We start from the raw sequence: 19,344 nt of genomic DNA, 5'->3' as shown, positions 1-19,344 counted from the left end.
AGATCCGCTGCAGTTCGCCTACAGATCCAACAGATCCACAGAGGATGCCATCGCCCACGTCCTACACACCACTCTCAGCCACGTGGACAAGAAACAGGGTAAGTATGTGCGAATGCTGTTTGTTGATTACAGTTCAGCGTTTAACACAATAGTGCCCTGCAGACTGTTCACAAAGCTGAGGGATCTGGGACTTAACAGCAGTCTGTGTGCATGGGTGTTGGACTTCCTCACTGGCAGAACTCAGGTGGTGAGGGTGGGCAGGTGCTTCTCCAACAGCATCACCATCAACACAGGAGCACCTCAGGGATGTGTCCTCTCGCCACTGCTCTACTCCCTCTACACTTCAGACTGTGTGGCCACCCATGGCTCCAACACCATTGTGAAGTTTGCTGACGACACAGTGGTGTTGGGTGCCATCTCCAACAACGATGAGGCGGCCTAAATGGATGAAGTGAAGAATCTGGCATCGTGGTGCCAGGACAACCACCTCCAGCTGAACGTCGGCAAGACCAAGGAGCTGGTGGTGGACTTCAGAAGGGGTCAGCACAGAGACTACAAGCCCATTATCATCAATGGAGCTCCAGTGGAGAGGGTGCAGTCCTTCAAGTATCTTGGTGTCCACATCTCCTCAGACCTGACATGGGCTGCCCACATTCAGGTCCAGACCAAAAAGGCTAGGCAGCGCCTGTATCACCTACGACAACTGAGGAAGTTCAGGGTCTCTCCAAAGATCCTCAGGATTTTCTATACAGGCGCTGTGGAGAGCATCCTCACACAGAACATGACATCGTGGTTCGGGAACAGCTGTGTGAAGGACCAAAAAGCTCTCCAGAGAGTGATCCGTACAGCAGAACGCTGCTGCAGGATTGCTCTCCCCCCGCTTCAGGACACCTACACCAGGAGATGCCGGACTAGAGCAGCGCAGATACTGAAGGACCCGTCCCATCCAGGCAACAAACTGTTCCAACTTCTGCAATCTGGTAGAAGGTTCCGCATCTTCCGGGCAAGGACAGAGAGACTCAAGAGGAGCTTCTATCCCCAAGCCATCCGTGCCCTAAACACACACACCCACCCTCTCACATCATCTATAATTGACTGAGTCAGGACTCTTCCAGACACTAAACCAAGGAACAATGTACATTTCAATTCCTTTAATTTTATATATGTTTATATTGTCTATCCTGTAAAATAGTCAGATATCTATTCATATTAATGTACAGAATTCACCTGCTTGCTGCTACTACTGCACATTCACCCAGTGTATATACTATATGTGTGTATATATATATATATATATATATATATATATATATATATATATATATATATATATATAATGTTCTTCCTCTACACCCCCCCCCCCCCCCCCCATTTTTGCACATGTCGAGGAGCGTGTCAGGCTACATTTCACTGTGTGTTATACTTGTATAACTATGCATGTGACAAATAATAAAGAACCTTGAACCTTGAACCTTGACATCTGACATCATGAAGTGCCTCAAGCGGCTGGTCAAAGGTCACATCTGCTCCTTCCTCCCTGACAAACTGGACCCTCTTCAGTTTGCCTATTGGACAAACAGAGCCACCGAGGATTGCCATCGCCCTGGCAATGCACACCACCCTCACTCACCTGGAAAAAGGCAATACATATGCAAGACTACTCTTCATCGACTACAGCTCTGCATTTAACACCATCATCCTCTCAAAACTTGCCACGAAGCTTGTCGACCGTTGGGCTAGGAACACCAATCTGCAGATGGATTCTAAACTTCCTCACAAACAGGCCCCAGGTGGTGAGAGTTGGTAAGCACACCTCCTCATCACTCATCCTAAACACAGGAATGCCACAGGGTTGTGTGCTTAGCCCCCTCCTTTATTCCCTGTTCACACATGACTGCGTTGCTAAACATAAGTCCAACATCATTATCAAGTTTGCGGATGACACAACCATCACAGGCCTCATCACAGACAATGATGAGACGGCCTATAGACAGGAGGTGATGGCACTGTAAGTGGTATCTGGAAAATAACCTGACTTTCAACATTAGCAAAATTAGAGAAATGATAGTGGACTACCAGAAATGACCAGTCAGGGCACACCAGCCCATCCACATTAACAGTGTCAAGGTTGAAAGGGCCAGCACCTTCAATTTCCTTTGAGTCAACATCACCGAGGACTTCTCCTGGACCCTTTACACAGACACTGCTATCAGGAAAGCTTGCCAGCGACTCTATTTCCAGAGGAGGCTGAGGAAGTTTGGCATGAACTCTAACATCACCTCAAATTTCTACAGGTGTGCAATTGAGACCTTGCTGACGAGCTGCATTACAGTCAGTCATTACGGAAGCTGCTCTGCCAGCAGCCGTGAATCACTACAGAAGGTGGTGAAGGCAGCAGAGCACATAACAGGCATGAGGCTTCCTGCCATTCAGGACATTTATCTTCAACAATGCCTCCGCATAGCACACAGCATCATCAAGGACCACAGCCACCCAGCACATAAGCTCTTCTCATTGTTACCATCTGGCAGACGTTACAGGAGTCTGTCTGCTCAGAGTACAAGACTTAAAAACTGTTTCAACCATCAAACCATACGACACCTCAACCACAACACTTAAACACACACAAAACACTCAGAAGCTCCCTGCAGCTTCACAAATGCTCTGTATAATCTGCACTGGTCACTTCCCTTTATTGGTATTTATATTTTAAAAAGTGCAATACTGTAATAACTGCCACTAAAAAAATTTGTACTGCTCATTCTATATTTTTATATTTACATTTATATATTTAATCACTTAACTAAAAAACATTTTTCTTTCACTATATTTTATTAATATTTTGCTCTTTAATATTTTTCTACTGTAACATTCTACTGAGTGACTGCATGTTGACCCTGTGCTAACTTGCATATGACAAACAAAACTGAAAACTGGCCATTGATCAGTGGTATTTGATCAGTTATCAATGTCATGACCACTGATCAACAACTACTGATCAATGGTCATGTCAGTTTGCATATTAATGATTAAGAAACTGACCCAAAAGATCATTGTTTGTCAGTGGTGCTAGTTTCAGTAAATATGCAATTGAGTTGTGCTTTGTATTCTTAGAGTTTTTATGTCAGAAACCTTAAACTTAGTTAAAGCACTTTCAGAAAAATGACTACTGTAACACAATCTATTCCCCACTGCTGTGTAATCCATTTTTGTTTATTTAAATGTCATTCAGAAATGACCAGACAAAAGAGTTTTTTCAGGAAACACTGTTAAATGTTTAGTTTCCATGCCATATGTCAGAACATGATCTAGAGTTTGATTAAAGTGGTGGGTGATTTGTTTTACAATTTGAGAGAAGCCATTTTGAGTCTAATTATAGACTAAATCCAGTATTCCCAAAAAGTTTATTCCGTTCATCTGGAGCTAATGGTTTTGAGAAGGTTTTCATGGTTCATGGTAATGGTTTTCAGCTTTTCTGTCTGATATCTCAGACTTTTTTTTTAAAAAAAAAAAGAAGGGTAGACAAATTGTATGTTGTTCTACAATACATTTTACACAAAGTAGCCAGTCAACCAATATACTTGATATTTTAAATCATGATCACCAGTCGAAAAGTTAGAATCCTCACCTTATGGTTTCCAGCTTACAGTGTTGGTTCTTCATTCCATTAGCCAGAAGCTTTAGTCCTGAATCTTCAAGGTTGTTGTTACTCAGGTCCAGCTCTCTCACACTAAAGGACTGGGAGCTGAGAACTGAGGACAGAGCTTCACAGCTTTTCTCTGAGAGGTTACAGCCACTCAGTCTGAAAAAAAGACATATCTGATAAGATATATCACATTTGATGTTGAATGTTTACAAGACAAACAACTCAAGGTTAAATAATTGCCATGAAAGCCAACTCTGGAATAAAAATTAAAATCTATTCTTTCTCAGGGAAAACTACATTCTATTTCTATATACAAATTCAAACCAGGGAGGAGATGATAAGATAAGATACCTTTATTAGTCCCACGAGTGGGAAATTTCATGTTAAGGCTGCCGACCAATTGCACGCAATGGCGGCGCCATCTTACCCTCCAACCATACATAAATTACACAAAAACATCACATGGGGAAGACAGGTCAGAGAGGTATAACAATGGAAAATGCACAACATGAGGAAAGATAAAGAGAAAAAAAATAACTTCCCCCAGACTGAGCTCCAATAGGAAGATCAGTTTGAGAACAGAAAAAAAACCCACCTCTGCACATAAGAGCACATGAAAAAACTCTTAATACACCAAAGAAACACATGACAAGCAACAGGGATGGGTAAAGGGTGAGAGACAGCCAATGTAGACAGTGCATCCGGGCGTGCAGCATATGCGCTGGTCTCCTTGATCCACCATCAGCATCGGAAGGGAATAAGCGTCGAAGGCGTTTGGAGGGGGAGGGGGGATGAGTGTCCATGAGCATGTGTATATATATGTATGTGCGTATATCCAGAGTTCAGCTGAGACAGTGTCCTTCGCCCTGCCAGGCTAAGTAAACAGTCTTCCAGCCAACCCAGGTGGCCGATAGTTTTATGGTGTTCTTTTAATATGCATTGTGAGATACAAAGTCTGTTTCAGGTTTGAGTCATATAATATTAAGCCCTCGGTTGATTAGTTTCTGAATGATTTCAAGTTATATTTTCTGGATTAAAAGAAAATGAATGGCAGCAGAGTTTCCAGAAAGGTGAATATTGATGTATGCCTGTTTTTATTGTTGTAGTGACTGACTGGTTTTGTTTAGCTGCAAATCTTAGAAATCCTGTTTGTGTGTTCCAAAATAAACTTTGAGATGTTTTTAGATGAGAATGTAGTGGTGGTCTGTGGGAAGTCCTCCTGCTGCAGCAGAAGGCACTGTACCAATGTTCCCTGAAAAAAAAATGAACCACCTTTGTAGTACATAAAGCCCAGGGTAATCCTGTGTTTCAACATTTGGAAGAACGGATTGCTCTTACAGCTAGAGATTGACGAGGTACAACGCACATGCTACGGCAAGTGGGAGCCAGGATGGTAGGTCAGGGGGGGAGATATCATCAACCCCACCTGAGATTGGGTACCAAGCCCCAAGTGCAATAGAAGAAGGATTGTTGAGTGCGAGAGAAACTGACCTAAAAGATAGGATCATGGCCAAGCTTGAAACCTGTATCCTCCGTAGCCGGTTACCAAGACTGCGTGAAGTACCCTCAGTAGGTCTGCTAGATTATATTAGTGCAGCGCTACAGACGATACCCACAGCCACCTTTACCCAGACTAACACGCTGATCCACACCATGGCAGCAGTGCTTGGCTATAAGTTGAACAGCCACAAGAAGCAGTGCCCTCCATTGAGAAGGAGATTAGAGGCCAAGATCATGGTAGGTCGCATTAATGTAATCAAAATGGTTTCTCTCCCCAAATTTTTATATCTATTTTTAAACTTGCCTATCTTTTTGAATAAGCAAATTTTCAAATTGATTGACTCAGTAGTGAGTGTTGGGAAGGCTACTTTTAAAATGTATTCCACAACAGATTACAGAATACATGCCCCAAAATGTATTTTGTAACGTATTCCATTACGTTACTCAATGAGAGTAACGTATTCTAAATACTTTGGATTACATAATATATTATCATGCTTTTTACAGCTACATGGATGTACTATTGCTGTGTGGTTTATTACTATTACTGAAGACTATTCGCCATACCAATACCAAATAGATTTTAAAATAAAATAAGTAACAGTAGGGTGGACATTAGGAAAGGCTGCACTTTTTGCAGCGATCTCGTATAGAAAACGATTCCGCGCCTATATAAAACAGGTCTGCTGCTCCAAATCGTAAAGGCGTAAAACCTTAAAGGGACCTCTGGCTACTACATCGGGTTTTTAGCCGAAAACTAGCTTCACTTTGTTGTCTGGGACAGCTTTGCTAGCGAGAGACAGAGAGAGGTGTTGAAAGGCTGCTCCAACGGAACTTATTGTTTCGGAGGAAAACACGAACACAGTGTACAGTCGAGTCTTAATAGCTTACTTATAACTGGGCTCGTCAGGCACTCTTTTTGGCTGCAGTAGTGATTATTATATTTACATGCTTCCATCTCCCATTTCTGCGCGATGACAACTCGTACTTTTCCACTCCCTTTTTCTTCCTCCCTCATGCTCACGGACACATAACGGGTATGAGTGTCCATTCTCCCTGCAGCACTGACTACACTGCCCATGAGGCTACATTCATTAGGGCTATGCCTGTAACACTCTGCCTATTGCCTTCATATTAAATAATTTTGTGAATAATTTAAAAAAATATTTCTTCACGTTATTATGCTGGCCGCAAGTAGAGGTGACATGGGCCACAAGATTGAGACACAGGCATTAGAGCCTCTTAATGCATGTTTTGTTTAGGTTTGCACCGCCGTGGAAACCAAAAATAGAAAGGGCATAGCCTTATGAAACAGGAAAATACCACCGTGTAATCCCTTTATTTCAAGAAAGTAACTGTATTCTGAATACCACCTTTTTAAACGGTAACTGTAACAGAATACAGTTACTCACATTTTGTATTTTAAATACGTAACGGCGGTGCATGTATTCCATTACTCCCCAACACTGTCAGTATTATTACAATTTGCTTGGGGCTTTAAAACTCACAGGATATCAAAAGTTCATCTATGTAAATCCAAACTTGAGGGGGGATTTGGTCTTCCACGTTTTCAGTTTTATTATTGGGCTGCAAATGCTAGATCTCTTGTTTACTGGCAGGAAGGGGTACAAAAAGGTCATGTCTGCTAATACAATTCCTTCTATTAGTCCAATATGTGATTGTTGTAAACTTGGAGAAGGCTCTCTTACCCATTTATTCTGGACTTGTCCCAAATTGCACAACTATTGACTGGACATCTTTAAATGTTTTCTGATATGTAGATCAGGACCTAATAACTGCATTGTTTGGCTCTTCCTCTTCCCTTTTACACCTCAGCTCTGCTGCACAAACTACAATGTTTGTTGTTTGGAATGGTAATTGCTAAGAAACTTATCTTGACTCTCTGGAAGTCTGACATTGTACCTCAATTCAAAATGTGGCTAACAGAACTGACTGCTCTACTGTATATGGAGAGAATTAGGAATTATTTTTTGCTTATTTTATTTTGTGTCTTTTTTTGTTTTTTATTGTCCTACGTTTTGTCATTGTTTTATTATGTGTTTTAATCTACTGTTAAGTGTCCTTGTGTGTATTGAAAGGTGCTTTTAAGTAGAATTTACTGTCATAATAAGAATAATTACTATTAAGAATACCAGAGGCACAAAACATCATCGGGAACTCAATAGGGATGTGGTATGGAATGGAGCAGTTGTCAGCCACCTCCTGTACATGGATGACATCAACCTTTATGCCAAGAGTGAATGGCACATCGATTCACTGATCCACACCACCAGGATATATAGCAATGACATTGGAATATGTTATTGCTAACCAACCAGACATAGTGGTGGTAGACAGAAGAAGAGGACAATACCGAATCACAGCAATATCAGGAAGAAGGAACACAAGCTGTTGAACAAATACCAAGGGCTCAGTGAAGAGCCCGAGAAGATGTTGAGGGTGAATTGGTCCCAGTGGTAATTGGGGCCCTAGGTGTGGTGACTCCAAAGCTATGCAGATCCCAGGAATAGCATCTGAGATCTCCAGAAGAGTGCAGTGCTAGGAACAGCTAAGATGCTGCATAGGACCGTCAAGCTCCCAGGCCTCTGGTAGAGAACCTGAGCTTGAAGGATAGACCGCCAGCAATGACCTTTGGGCCACTCACATCCTGGGTCATTTGACCTCACAATGAGTTCACCAAAACCTTGGCTGATTGTGAACCACACCTGGTTTCACACCTTGGCTCGTGTGATTAGGCAGAGGATCAATAGGGGGCCCATGATCCTCTTGGGGACCCTACTATAGGGCTTAAAATCTAGGACTCTCCACCAATTGCTATTAGAACTGAAGAATCTTCTCAGATTAAATGTCTTCAAGAAATTTAAAGAAGTCCAGAAGCTTTTCTTTCCAAGCTCTTTAAACTTCAAAGGAAGAGGTTAGCTAAAAACAAAAACCAAAAAACCGGACAGTAAGGGAGATAAAGAAAACAGACTGCTGTATTGCAAGGCTTGGAGTACAGCAAAAAAAAAAATAAAAGAGAGAGCTCAGTGGAAAACAACAAGACTTATACTAAGTTATTTGTGATGCTGAACACTAGGGAAGGTTGAAAGAACTTGTATCAATTTCCAAGACAGAGCGCAATCAAGGTGGAAAGGATCTTCAGCAAGGTAGGGTGATTAGGAATTGTCATTGAGTGAAGATTTAAGGTGATAGGAAATATATGAATCTTTGACCCAGAGTTCAAGCTCTCTGCTGTAATATATATATATATATATATATATATATATATATATATATATATATATATATATATATATATATATATATATATATATCTGGTAGTTCAATCCCCTCAGTTCTGACTACCTTCCCTCTCTTTGTTACCATCCGACTACACTTCTCCAGTCCGAACGACATTCCAATGTCATTGCTGTATAGCCTGGTAGTGTGGATCAGTGAATCGATGTCTCGTTCACTCTTGGCATACAGCTTGATGTCATCCATGTACAGGAGGTGGCTGACAACTGCTCCGTTCCGTAGTCTGTATCCGTAGCCAGTCTTGTTAATGATCTCACTGAGGGGGTTCAGGCCTATGCAGAACAGCAGTGGGGACAGAGCATCTCCTTGGTAGATCCCGCACTTGATGGTGACTTGTGCTATGGGCTTGGAGTTGGCCTCTAGTGTTGTACGCCACATCCCCATTGAACTACCAGAAGGCAACATTGCAGACATAGAGGACAGTTACAAGTACCTGGGGATCCCGCAGGCGAATGGGAACCATGAAGAGGCCGCTAGAAAAGCTGCAACCACCAAGTACCTGCAGAGGGTCAGGCAAGTCCTGAGGAGTCAGCTGAATGGTAAGAACAAGATCCGGGCCATCAACACCTATGCCCTGCCCGTGATCAGGTACCCTGCTGGGGTAATAGGCTGGCCAAAGGAGGAGATAGAAGCCACTGACATAAAGACAAGAAAGCTCCTTACCATGCATGGAGGGTTTCACCCCAAGTCCAGCACCCTGAGGCTGTACGCTAAGCGGAAGGAAGGGGGCCGGGGACTGGTGAGTGTCAGCACCACAGTCCAGGATGAGACAACGAACATCCAAGAATACATTGGGAAGATGGCCCCAACTGACCGAGTGCTCAGTGAATACCTCAGGCAGCAGAAACCCAAGAAAGAGGAGGGAGACGAGGAACCATCATGGAAGGACAGGCCCCTGCACGGTATGTACCACCGGCAGATAGAGGGGGTGGCTGATATCCAGAAATCCTACCAGTGGCTGGACAAAGCTGGACTGAAAGACAGCACAGAGGCACTAATCATGGCAGCACAAGAACAAGCTCTGAGCACAAGATCCATAGAGGCTGGGGTCTATCACACCAGGCAAGACCCCAGGTGCAGGCTGTGTAAAGATGCCCCAGAGACAATCCAGCACATAACAGCAGGGTGCAAGATGCTAGCAGGCAAGGCATACATGGAACGCCATAACCAAGTGGCCGGCATAGTGTACAGGAACATCTGTGCCGAGTATAACCTGGAAGTCCCGAGGTCAAAATGGGAGATGCCCCCAAGGGTGGTGGAGAATGACCGAGCTAAGATCCTGTGGGACTTCCAGATACAGACGGACAAAATGGTGGTGGCTAACCAACCGGACATAGTGGTGGTAGATAAACAGAAGAAGACGGCCGTAGTGATCGATGTAGCGGTTCCGAATGACAGCAATATCAGGAAGAAGGAACATGAGAAGCTGGAGAAATACCAAGGGCTCAGAGAAGAGCTCGAGAGGATGTGGAGGGTGAAGGTAACGGTGGTCCCCGTGGTAATCGGAGCACTAGGTGCGGTGACTCCCAAGCTAGGCGAGTGGCTCCAGCAGATCCCGGGAACAACATCGGAGATCTCTGTCTAGAAGAGCGCAGTCCTGGGAACAGCTAAGATACTGCGCAGGACCCTCAAGCTCCCAGGCCTCTGGTAGAGGACCCGAGCTTGAAGGATAAACCGCCCGCAGGGGCGTGCTGGGTGTTTTTTTTTTTTTTTATATATATATATATAACGTGAAGTACCCTCAGAAGGTCTGCTAGATGATGTTAATGCAGCACTACGGGCAATACCTACAACCACGATTACCGACACTAACAAGCTGATCTACAATACGGCAGCAGTGATCAGTGAGATGCTTGGCTACAAGTTGAACAGCCACAAGGGGCAGTACCCTCCATGGAGAAGGAGGCTAGAGGGCAAGATCAAAGTAGCACGGAGAGAGGTTAGCCAACTAACGGAGTTGCAGAAAGGTGCGACGAATAAGGTGCCTAAGAAATACAGCAAGCTGTCCATACCTGAGGCCTTGGAAACTGCCAAGCAAAGACTCACAGCCTTGGCCAGCCGCTTGAGGAGGTACACCAGAGAGATAGAAGGCAGGAGAATAAACCAGCTGTTCTCCACAGAACCAGCAAAGGTGTACTCTCAGTGGCAAGGGAACAATAAGAGAACAGCACCACCAAGGCTGGAGACGGAGCAATACTGGAAGAGCATATGGGAGAAGGATGCAACCCATAACGGCAATGCTCAGTGGCTAGAAGATCTGAGGGCAGACCACAGCGACCTCCCTGAACAGGGTCCAGTAACCATCACAGTGGCAGATATCCAAGAAAGGGTCTCCAGTATGAAGAGTTGGACAGCACCAGGGCCCGACATGGTTCACGCCTACTGGCTGAAGAAGCTAACTGCACTCCACGAGCGTCTGGCAGCACAAATGAACCAGGTGCTAGTTAACGAGAGACACCCGGAATGGCTAACTGAAGGCCGGACGGTCCTGATCCCCAAGGACCCCAAGAAGGGACCGGTCCCCTCCAACTACCGACCAATAACCTGCCTCAGTACTACATGGAAGCTCCTGTCAGGCATCATATCGGCTAAGATGAACAGGCACATGGGTCAATACATGAGCGGGACACAGAAAGGAATTGGCAAGAATACCAGAGGCGCAAAACACCAGCTACTGGTAGACAGAACAATCAGCCGAGACTGCAAGACCAGACTGACCAACCTGTGCACTGCCTGGATTGATTACAAGAAGGCCTATGACTCAATGCCCCACAGCTGGATACTGGAATGCCTAGAATTAATCCTACCAGTGGCTGGACAAAGCTGGACTGAAAGACAGCACAGAGGCACTAATCATGGCAGCACAAGAACAAGCTCTGAGCACAAGATCCATAGAGGCTGGGGTCTATCACACCAGGCAAGACCCCAGGTGCAGGCTGTGTAAAGATGCCCCAGAGACAATCCAGCACATAACAGCAGGGTGCAAGATGCTAGCAGGCAAGGCATACATGGAACGCCATAACCAAGTGGCCGGCATAGTGTACAGGAACATCTGTGCCGAGTATAACCTGGACGTCCCGAGGTCAAAATGGGAGATGCCCCCAAGGGTGGTGGAGAATGACCGAGCTAAGATCCTGTGGGACTTCCAGATACAGACGGACAAAATGGTGGTGGCTAACCAACCGGACATAGTGGTGGTAGACAAACAGAAGAAGACGGCCGTAGTGATCGATGTAGCGGTTCCGAATGACAGCAATATCAGGAAGAAGGAACACGAGAAGCTGGAGAAATACCAAGGGCTCAGAGAAGAGCTCGAGAGGATGTGGAGGGTGAAGGTAACGGTGGTCCCCGTGGTAATCGGAGCACTAGGTGCGGTGACTCCCAAGATAGGCGAGTGGCTCCAGCAGATCCCGGGAACAACATCGGAGATCTCTGTCCAGAAGAGCGCAGTCCTGGGAACAGCTAAGATACTGCGCAGGACCCTCAAGCTCCCAGGCCTCTGGTAGAGGACCCGAGCTTGAAGGATAAACCGCCCGCAGGGGCGTGCTGGGTGTTTAACATATATATATAACATATATATATAACATATATATATATATACAGTGGGGCAAAAAAGTATTTAGTCAGCCACCGATTGTGCAAGTTCCCCCACCTAAAATGATGACAGAGGTCAGTAATATGCACCAGAGGTACACTTCAACTGTGAGAGACAGAATGTGAAAAAAAAATCCATGAATCCACATGGTAGGATTTGTAAAGAATTTATTCGTAAATCAGGGTGGAAAATAAGTATTTGGTCAATAACAAAAATACAACTCAATACTTTGTAACATAACCTTTGTTGGCAATAACAGAGGTCAAACGTTTACTATAGGTCTTTACCAGGTTTGCACACACAGTAGCTGGTATTTTGGCCCATTCCTCCATGCAGATCTTCTCGAGAGCAGTGATGTTTTGGGGCTGTCGCCGAGCAACACGGACTTTCAACTCCCGCCACAGATTTTCTATGGGGTTGAGGTCTGGAGACTGGCTAGGCCACTCCAGGACTTTCAAATGCTTCTTACGGAGCCACTCCTTTGTTGCCCGGGCTGTGTGTTTTGGATCATTGTCATGTTGGAAGACCCAGCCTCGTTTCATCTTCAAAGTTCTCACTGATGGAAGGAGGTTTTGGCTCAAAATCTCACGATACATGGCCCCATTCATTCTGTCCTGAACACGGATCAGTCGTCCTGTCCCCTTGGCAGAAAAACAGCCCCATAGCATGATGTTTCCACCCCCATGCTTCACAGTAGGTATGGTGTTCTTGGGATGCAACTCAGTATTCTTCTTCCTCCAAACACGACGAGTTGAGTTTATACCAAAAAGTTCTACTTTGGTTTCATCTGACCACATGACATTCTCCCAATCCTCTGCTGTATCATCCATGTGCTCTCTGGCAAACTTCAGACGGGCCTGGACATGCACTGGCTTCAGCAGCGGAACACGTCTGGCACTGTGGGATTTGACTCCCTGTCGTTGTAGTGTGTTACTGATGGTGACCTTTGTTACTTTGGTCCCAGCTCTCTGCAGGTCATTCACCAGGTCCCCCCGTGTGGTTCTGGGATCTTTGCTCACCGTTCTCATGATCATTTTGACCCCACGGGATGAGATCTTGCGTGGAGCCCCAGATCGTGGGAGATTATCAGTGGTCTTGTATGTCTTCCATTTTCTGATGATTGCTCCCACAGTTGATTTTTTCACACCAAGCTGCTTGCCTATTGTAGATTCACTCTTCCCAGTCTGGTGCAGGTCTACAATACTTTTCCTGGTGTCCTTCGACAGCTCTTTGGTCTTGGCCATGGCGGAGTTTGGAGTCTGACTGTTTGAGGCTGTGGACAGGTGTCTTTTATACAGATGATGAGTTCAAACAGGTGCCATTCATACAGGTAACGAGTGGGGGACAGAAAAGCTTCTTACAGAAGACATTACAGGTCTGTGAGAGCCAGAGATTTTCCTTGTTTGAGGTGACCAAATGCTTATTTTCCACCCTGATTTACGAATAAATTCTTTACAAATCCTACCATGTGGATTCATGGATTTTTTTTTCACATTCTGTCTCTCACAGTTGAAGTGTACCTCTGGTGCAAATTACTGACCTCTGTCATCATTTTAAGTGGGGGAACTTGCACAATCGGTGGCTGACTAAATACTTTTTTGCCCCACTGTATATATATATATATATATATATATATATATATATATATATATATATATATATATATATATATATATACACACACACACATTTACATTACACAGTGAGATGATTTTAGTCTCATGAACAACATCAGCTAATTGTTATTTACTAACTGATCTTGAAATGACTGTTCAGTACACAAATGGAGCCCAACAATCATGTTTTACAGTTCTGTGGTCTCAGCCAGAGATACTCAACTAATCAAAGTGATGTCATGACAAAAATGAATGACCAACAAAACATTTTTTCTCCTTCATTTCTGTCAAACAATGCTGTATGCAACGTGTCTCGCGGTTAGTATCATGGTTGCTAGGCAACCTGAACAGTGCAACGAAGGCTAGACCATCCCATTTCACAAGCCTCTCACTTCTGCACTTCTCGTACTTATAGTACGCACCGTACGTAGTACGCGTAGTGCGCGTGCTTCAAGCGTGCAGACCCTGAATTGGGACACAGCCATAGTCTTGCCACTCATCCTCTTCATAGCTCCCCTCACTTTCCTGGTAAATGGTAAATGGCCTGCATTTGTGTAGCGCTTTTCTAGTCCATAGGACCCCAAAGCGCTTCACACTACATTCAGTCATTCACCCATTCACACACACATTCACACACTGGCGATAGCAAGCTACATTGTAGCCACAGCTGCCCTGGGGCGCACTGACAGAGGCGAGGCTGCCGGACACTGGCGCCACCGGACCCTCTGACCACCACCAGTAGGCAAACATGGGGTTAGTATCTCTGTACTAATCCTCTTCACTTCCTCTGTCCTCCTCTCGCATTTTTTACATTCACTAGCTCTCAATGTTCTTCCATCTTCTCAACACTCTCTTTATTCTTTAGCACATGTCCATTATTAGTATCTTTGACAGTGTATATATAGATGTATTATGCATAAGAGACAAATATTGTTCGTTTAATATGATGGCATTATTACATTTGGCTCAATGCTTACGTACATGTGTAAAAAGGAAAATGTACGAGCTGTGAAAACAGTTTCTGATAGAATGAAGAGTAGACTGATATATTAAATATTCCTTTATTGGGTGAGAAAATCAGACCATGTCATAACTGCTTTAAGTCATACAGAATACATATCAGAGCTTTAAACAGGCTGACTTCTGCTAAATGGGTCAGACTGGGCAGAAAGTACACAAACACATAACATCCTTATAGAATATGATGTAACACTATAGATCAACTTAGCTCAGAATATATAAAGCATATAAACAATTACAGCAATATGATGCAACAAACACAGCAGTACTAATACAAATACTAATACTATTACATAACACTCAAAGCTTCATAGAACTGAAACAAACATTTATTTTTAGGTCCATTCTGCTGCTGATACATACTTTAGGTTTCTGAATATTAAACTTGTTTCTGCCTTTCATAGTGTTTAACTTGAAGGCCCTGAGTACTTTCTCCCACACTGAAAACACTGGAATGATAAAATTATTTTAACATCACCTAATAAGACTGATTCAGGACAGACAATTAGTTATTCTAAACTTTCCTAGCAGTCCTTCACAAACAGGGAACAGTCTGTCTATTCTCTCCATCTGTCAGCTGCTGCTGGCTCTTCCTCCTCCTCTTCCTCACACACTGCTGAGTTTGTCCTGGTGGATCATCAGGGGTGCAAAGCCTCACAGATGATGTGCAGCAGTGGGTCCCTCAGTCTGTCCTCACTCTGGACACTTGCAGTTGTCACACATGGAAATCAAACGTGTGATAAGCTGCAGGATTCAAACACACGTGTAACTTATAAATACATGTTCATACTTTTATTACACAATCAGAGAGAAATAAAAAGAGGGAGAGACTTCCAGGTATGGCGGCGGAGCATAGTTGGGAGCTCTTGGTGACGGTCCAGTATTCCCCCATTTTTCCAACACAGATAACATTAAGTCCTGATAAATATTTATGGGGAAATATAAAACTAAAAAGATAAAAACCACAGAAAGGAAAACTGACGAAGAGAGTGAGGAAATGGCGACAGGAGACGGGAATGAAGTCACCCAGACCACGATGGCCGCCCTCCAAGCTAGCATGGAGGCTATCCGAGAGGAAATTATGACAAGTCACACGAATATGAAAAAACACTTCAGCGATGCTTGGGAGACGGCGAGGGGCGACATGAAGCAAGAATTTTGGAGCTTTAAAGAGGAGATGAATAAGAAGTTGGATGAGGTAGGGGCCAATTTGAAAAACATGGAGATGAGAGTAGAATAAATAGAGCAATGAGTGGGGGAGGTGGAGGAGTGGAGCACGAGTGCTAGGGAGGTGCTCCTTCAGACCCTAGAGGAACAACAACGCATGCTGGCTAAACTAACTGAATTAGAAGCTCGGTCTCGGAGGAACAACCTTCGTATATTTGGAATACCGGAGGGCCAGGAATCTGATAACCCGACAAAATATGTGGAGAAGCTCTTCAAAACTGAACTAGATTTGCAGGACCTGGAGTTCGGGATACAACGTTGCCATAGATCACTCGGTCAGAGGCCTCCCTCACACGTGCCTCCCAGATCCATGATGGTCTGCTTCCTCGAATATAGCATCAAAGTGCAAGTGTTGAAAAACGCATGGATGAAGAAGGATATACGCATAGACGGACGTCGGATTTATGTGGATCACGACTACCCGGCAGAAATCATCCAGAAACGAAAGGAATACGCCCCGCTGCGGAAAACGTTAAAGGAAAAGGATATCCGATTTCCGAGAAGAGCTGTGGATGTTAAATGGGCACGGGAAAAACTCAAGAGATTTCATCATTTCATTTCATCATAGGCTCAACCCTAATTTCCTTCGGGATTAATAAAGTATTCTGATGATTCTGATCATTCATCTCATCTGAAAGACTAAACTAGTTGAGAAGCTTCTTGTGAGTAAACACTCCGTTTATGGTTGTTAAATAGAGTCAAGGAAAAACTTTATGAATAATTATAGACAGATGTTATTATTATTATTATAGTTCAACAAGTATATTAGGATAGTTATCCTGTTAATTTATCAGTAGACAGCTGTGGTTTGAGAGAGTTTAAGCAAAGGACCACCGAACTGAGATGAGTGAAGCACGCTGTCACCACCCATTGGGAGTTGTGATGGAACCGGAACGGACACCATACTCCCACGAGGGGCCCTCCGCAAGGAGAATCCCCCTCGCTGATTTAGAAGTTAGTTTTTCACTTCTTATTTGGAAGTCATATGTAGTTTGTAAGTCCAATTGTTGTTTTTCAAGGCACAGGTCGTTTTTTTCAGGACTGATCGCTCGGGGCGGGGAGAGTTTATCTCATAGATGGTATCTTAGGAGAAAACCATGTCATTCCAGGAATATAGGATAATATCATTGAATGTTAATGGTCTTCAAAACCCCATTAAGAGGAAAAAGATAGCAACGAAAATGAGAAGGGAAAGGCATGATATAGTATCTTGGCAGGAGACCCATTTAAACAATATGGAACATGAGCAGTTAAAACGCTTGGAGTTCAAACATGTATACTACTCATCATAGAGACAAAAGTGTGCAAGGGGGGTTACAATACTGATTGCTAATAAAATAAATTTTCAATTAATTCAACAAATAAGGGATAGAAAAAGACGATACGTTATGGTAGTGGGTCAAATTGATCATAAACTAGTGACTCTGTTAAATGTTTACAGGCCGCTAGGCAATGATCAGGAATTTATTAAGAAATTATTTAATCTGATCGCGGAACACACCAAGGGAACCCTTATCTGTGGTGGGGATTGGAATATACAACTACAGCCCCAATTAGATTCCAACAACAAAACTAAAAGGACGACTAGGGAGACAAAAACAGTTAAAAAGCTTCTTGTAGAAGGAAATATGATAGATGTTTGGAGGGGGCTACATCCCAAGGAAAGAGCCTATACGTTTTTCTCATACTCCCATAAAGTACACTCCAGGTTAGATTATTTTTATGTTTAACACTGATAGACATAGAATTCTCAGATGTAACCTAGGAGTAAAAGATGTATCAGACCATGCAGGTGTTTACTTGTCTATACATTTGGAGACTGAAATAAAGCAGACTAGCTGGAAGCTGAATAAGATCTTGTTAAATGATACCAAGTGTATACAATTCGTAAGAAATGAGTATAAAAACTATTGTGAACTAAATGATAATCAAGAGGTGTCCCCAAGTGTTACATGGGATGCATCCAAAGCGGTAATGAGAGGAAAATTGATCATGTGGTCCTCGTACAAAAAGAAAGAGAAACAAATGCAAATTAATGAGTTACTACTTAAATTAAATAATTTAGAGACTAAACACGCCACTGTTAAAGACTCTCAAACATTGGAAGAGATAAATTTAACAAAACGGAAATTAAATGATATATACGATAGACAAGAAGAACTAAAAGCTAGATTTGTTAAGCAAAAGTATTATGATTACGGCCCTAGGGCAAAAAAACTATTTTCCTGGAGAATTAAAAAACAGCAAGAAAGAGGAATTTACAGTATAAAAGATGAAGAGACTCAAAAAATGTGTTACACTGCTAAAGAAATACAAAACTCATTTGAAAACTATTATGAAAAATTATATTCAGAGACACATGGGGCTGACCCTCTAAACATTCAGAAATTTTTGCATTCTCTGGATTTACCTAATATTGGACAGGAACAAAACAAAAGACTAATGCAACAAATTACTAAACAAGAACTGGATAAAGCCATTGCAAAAACAAAAACAAATAAGATGCCGGGTATGGACGGATTTACATCAGAATATTATAAAACCTTTAGAGAGTTATTATCACCGCTATTATTAAAATGGTTTAACTATGTGTTGGAGGGAGGGGAGTCACCAGCATCTTGGAGACAGTCAATTATTTCAGTAATTCCAAAGGTGGGCAAGGACAAAAGGGAATGCAGTTCATATCGACCAATTTCAATTCTGAATATGGATTATAGATTATTCACCTCAATAATAGCAGAAAGGCTTAAAAATACAATACCAGAAATTATTGATGAAGATCAGACAGGATTTCTCAAAAACAGACAGATACAAGACAGTATAAGACGTGCCTTACATTTAATGGATTATATTAATAAATCCCAAAGGGAATCAATTGCATTAAGCCTTGATGCAGAAAAGACGTTTGACTCCGTCCAGTGGGATTACTTATTTTTGGTTATGGAGCGGTTTGGTTTCGGAGACCCTTTTATTCAGCTGATTAAAAATTTATATTAATTACCTTCAGCAAGAATAAAAATAAATGGGAGCTTAACTGGAGTAGTGGACTTGCAGAGAGGATGTCGGCAGGGATGTCCGCTTATCCCAGCCTTGTTTGCTTTATTTATTGAACCGCTGGCGCAAGCTATTAGGGAGGATGAACAAATTAAAGGGATATGGATACGGAATATAAAACGGGTTTATATGCAGATGATATTTTGCTGACCCTCACAGACCCAGAAAGAAGCTTACCTAAGTTATGGTCAAAGATGGAAATGTTTGGAGAACTTTCCGGATATAAAATAAACATTCAAAAAACACAGGTGATCACATACAATTATGTACCCACAACAAAGATCAAAAGTATGTCTAAATTCAATTGGAATAATAAAAAAATTAAATATTTAGGTATTAAGAGTCCCAAAACACTGACGGAAATCTAT

At 42.9% G+C, this 19,344-nt stretch overlaps 1 protein-coding gene and 1 long non-coding RNA gene across 2 annotated transcripts in view; both read right to left on the bottom strand.

Moving 5' to 3' along the window:
- Positions 1-19,344, bottom strand: part of LOC145426168 (uncharacterized) — a 537,068-nt gene that overhangs the window by 26,782 nt on the left and 490,942 nt on the right. The window lies entirely within an intron of this gene.
- LOC145426125 (protein NLRC3-like) overlaps positions 1-19,344 on the bottom strand; it is a 77,062-nt gene that overhangs the window by 15,755 nt on the left and 41,963 nt on the right. The window contains exon 5 of the mRNA XM_080299647.1: positions 3,629-3,802. Within this exon, the coding sequence (XP_080155773.1) occupies positions 3,629-3,802 (174 nt within the window). The remainder of the gene's footprint in view (positions 1-3,628; positions 3,803-19,344) is intronic.

This window comes from Astatotilapia calliptera, chromosome 3 (assembly GCF_964374335.1).
Source record: "Astatotilapia calliptera chromosome 3, fAstCal68.1, whole genome shotgun sequence".
NCBI classification, from domain to species: Eukaryota; Metazoa; Chordata; class Actinopteri; order Cichliformes; family Cichlidae; genus Astatotilapia; species Astatotilapia calliptera.
Note: the sequence above shows the minus strand (reverse complement) of the source record. Positions and strands in the feature narration are given on the sequence as shown.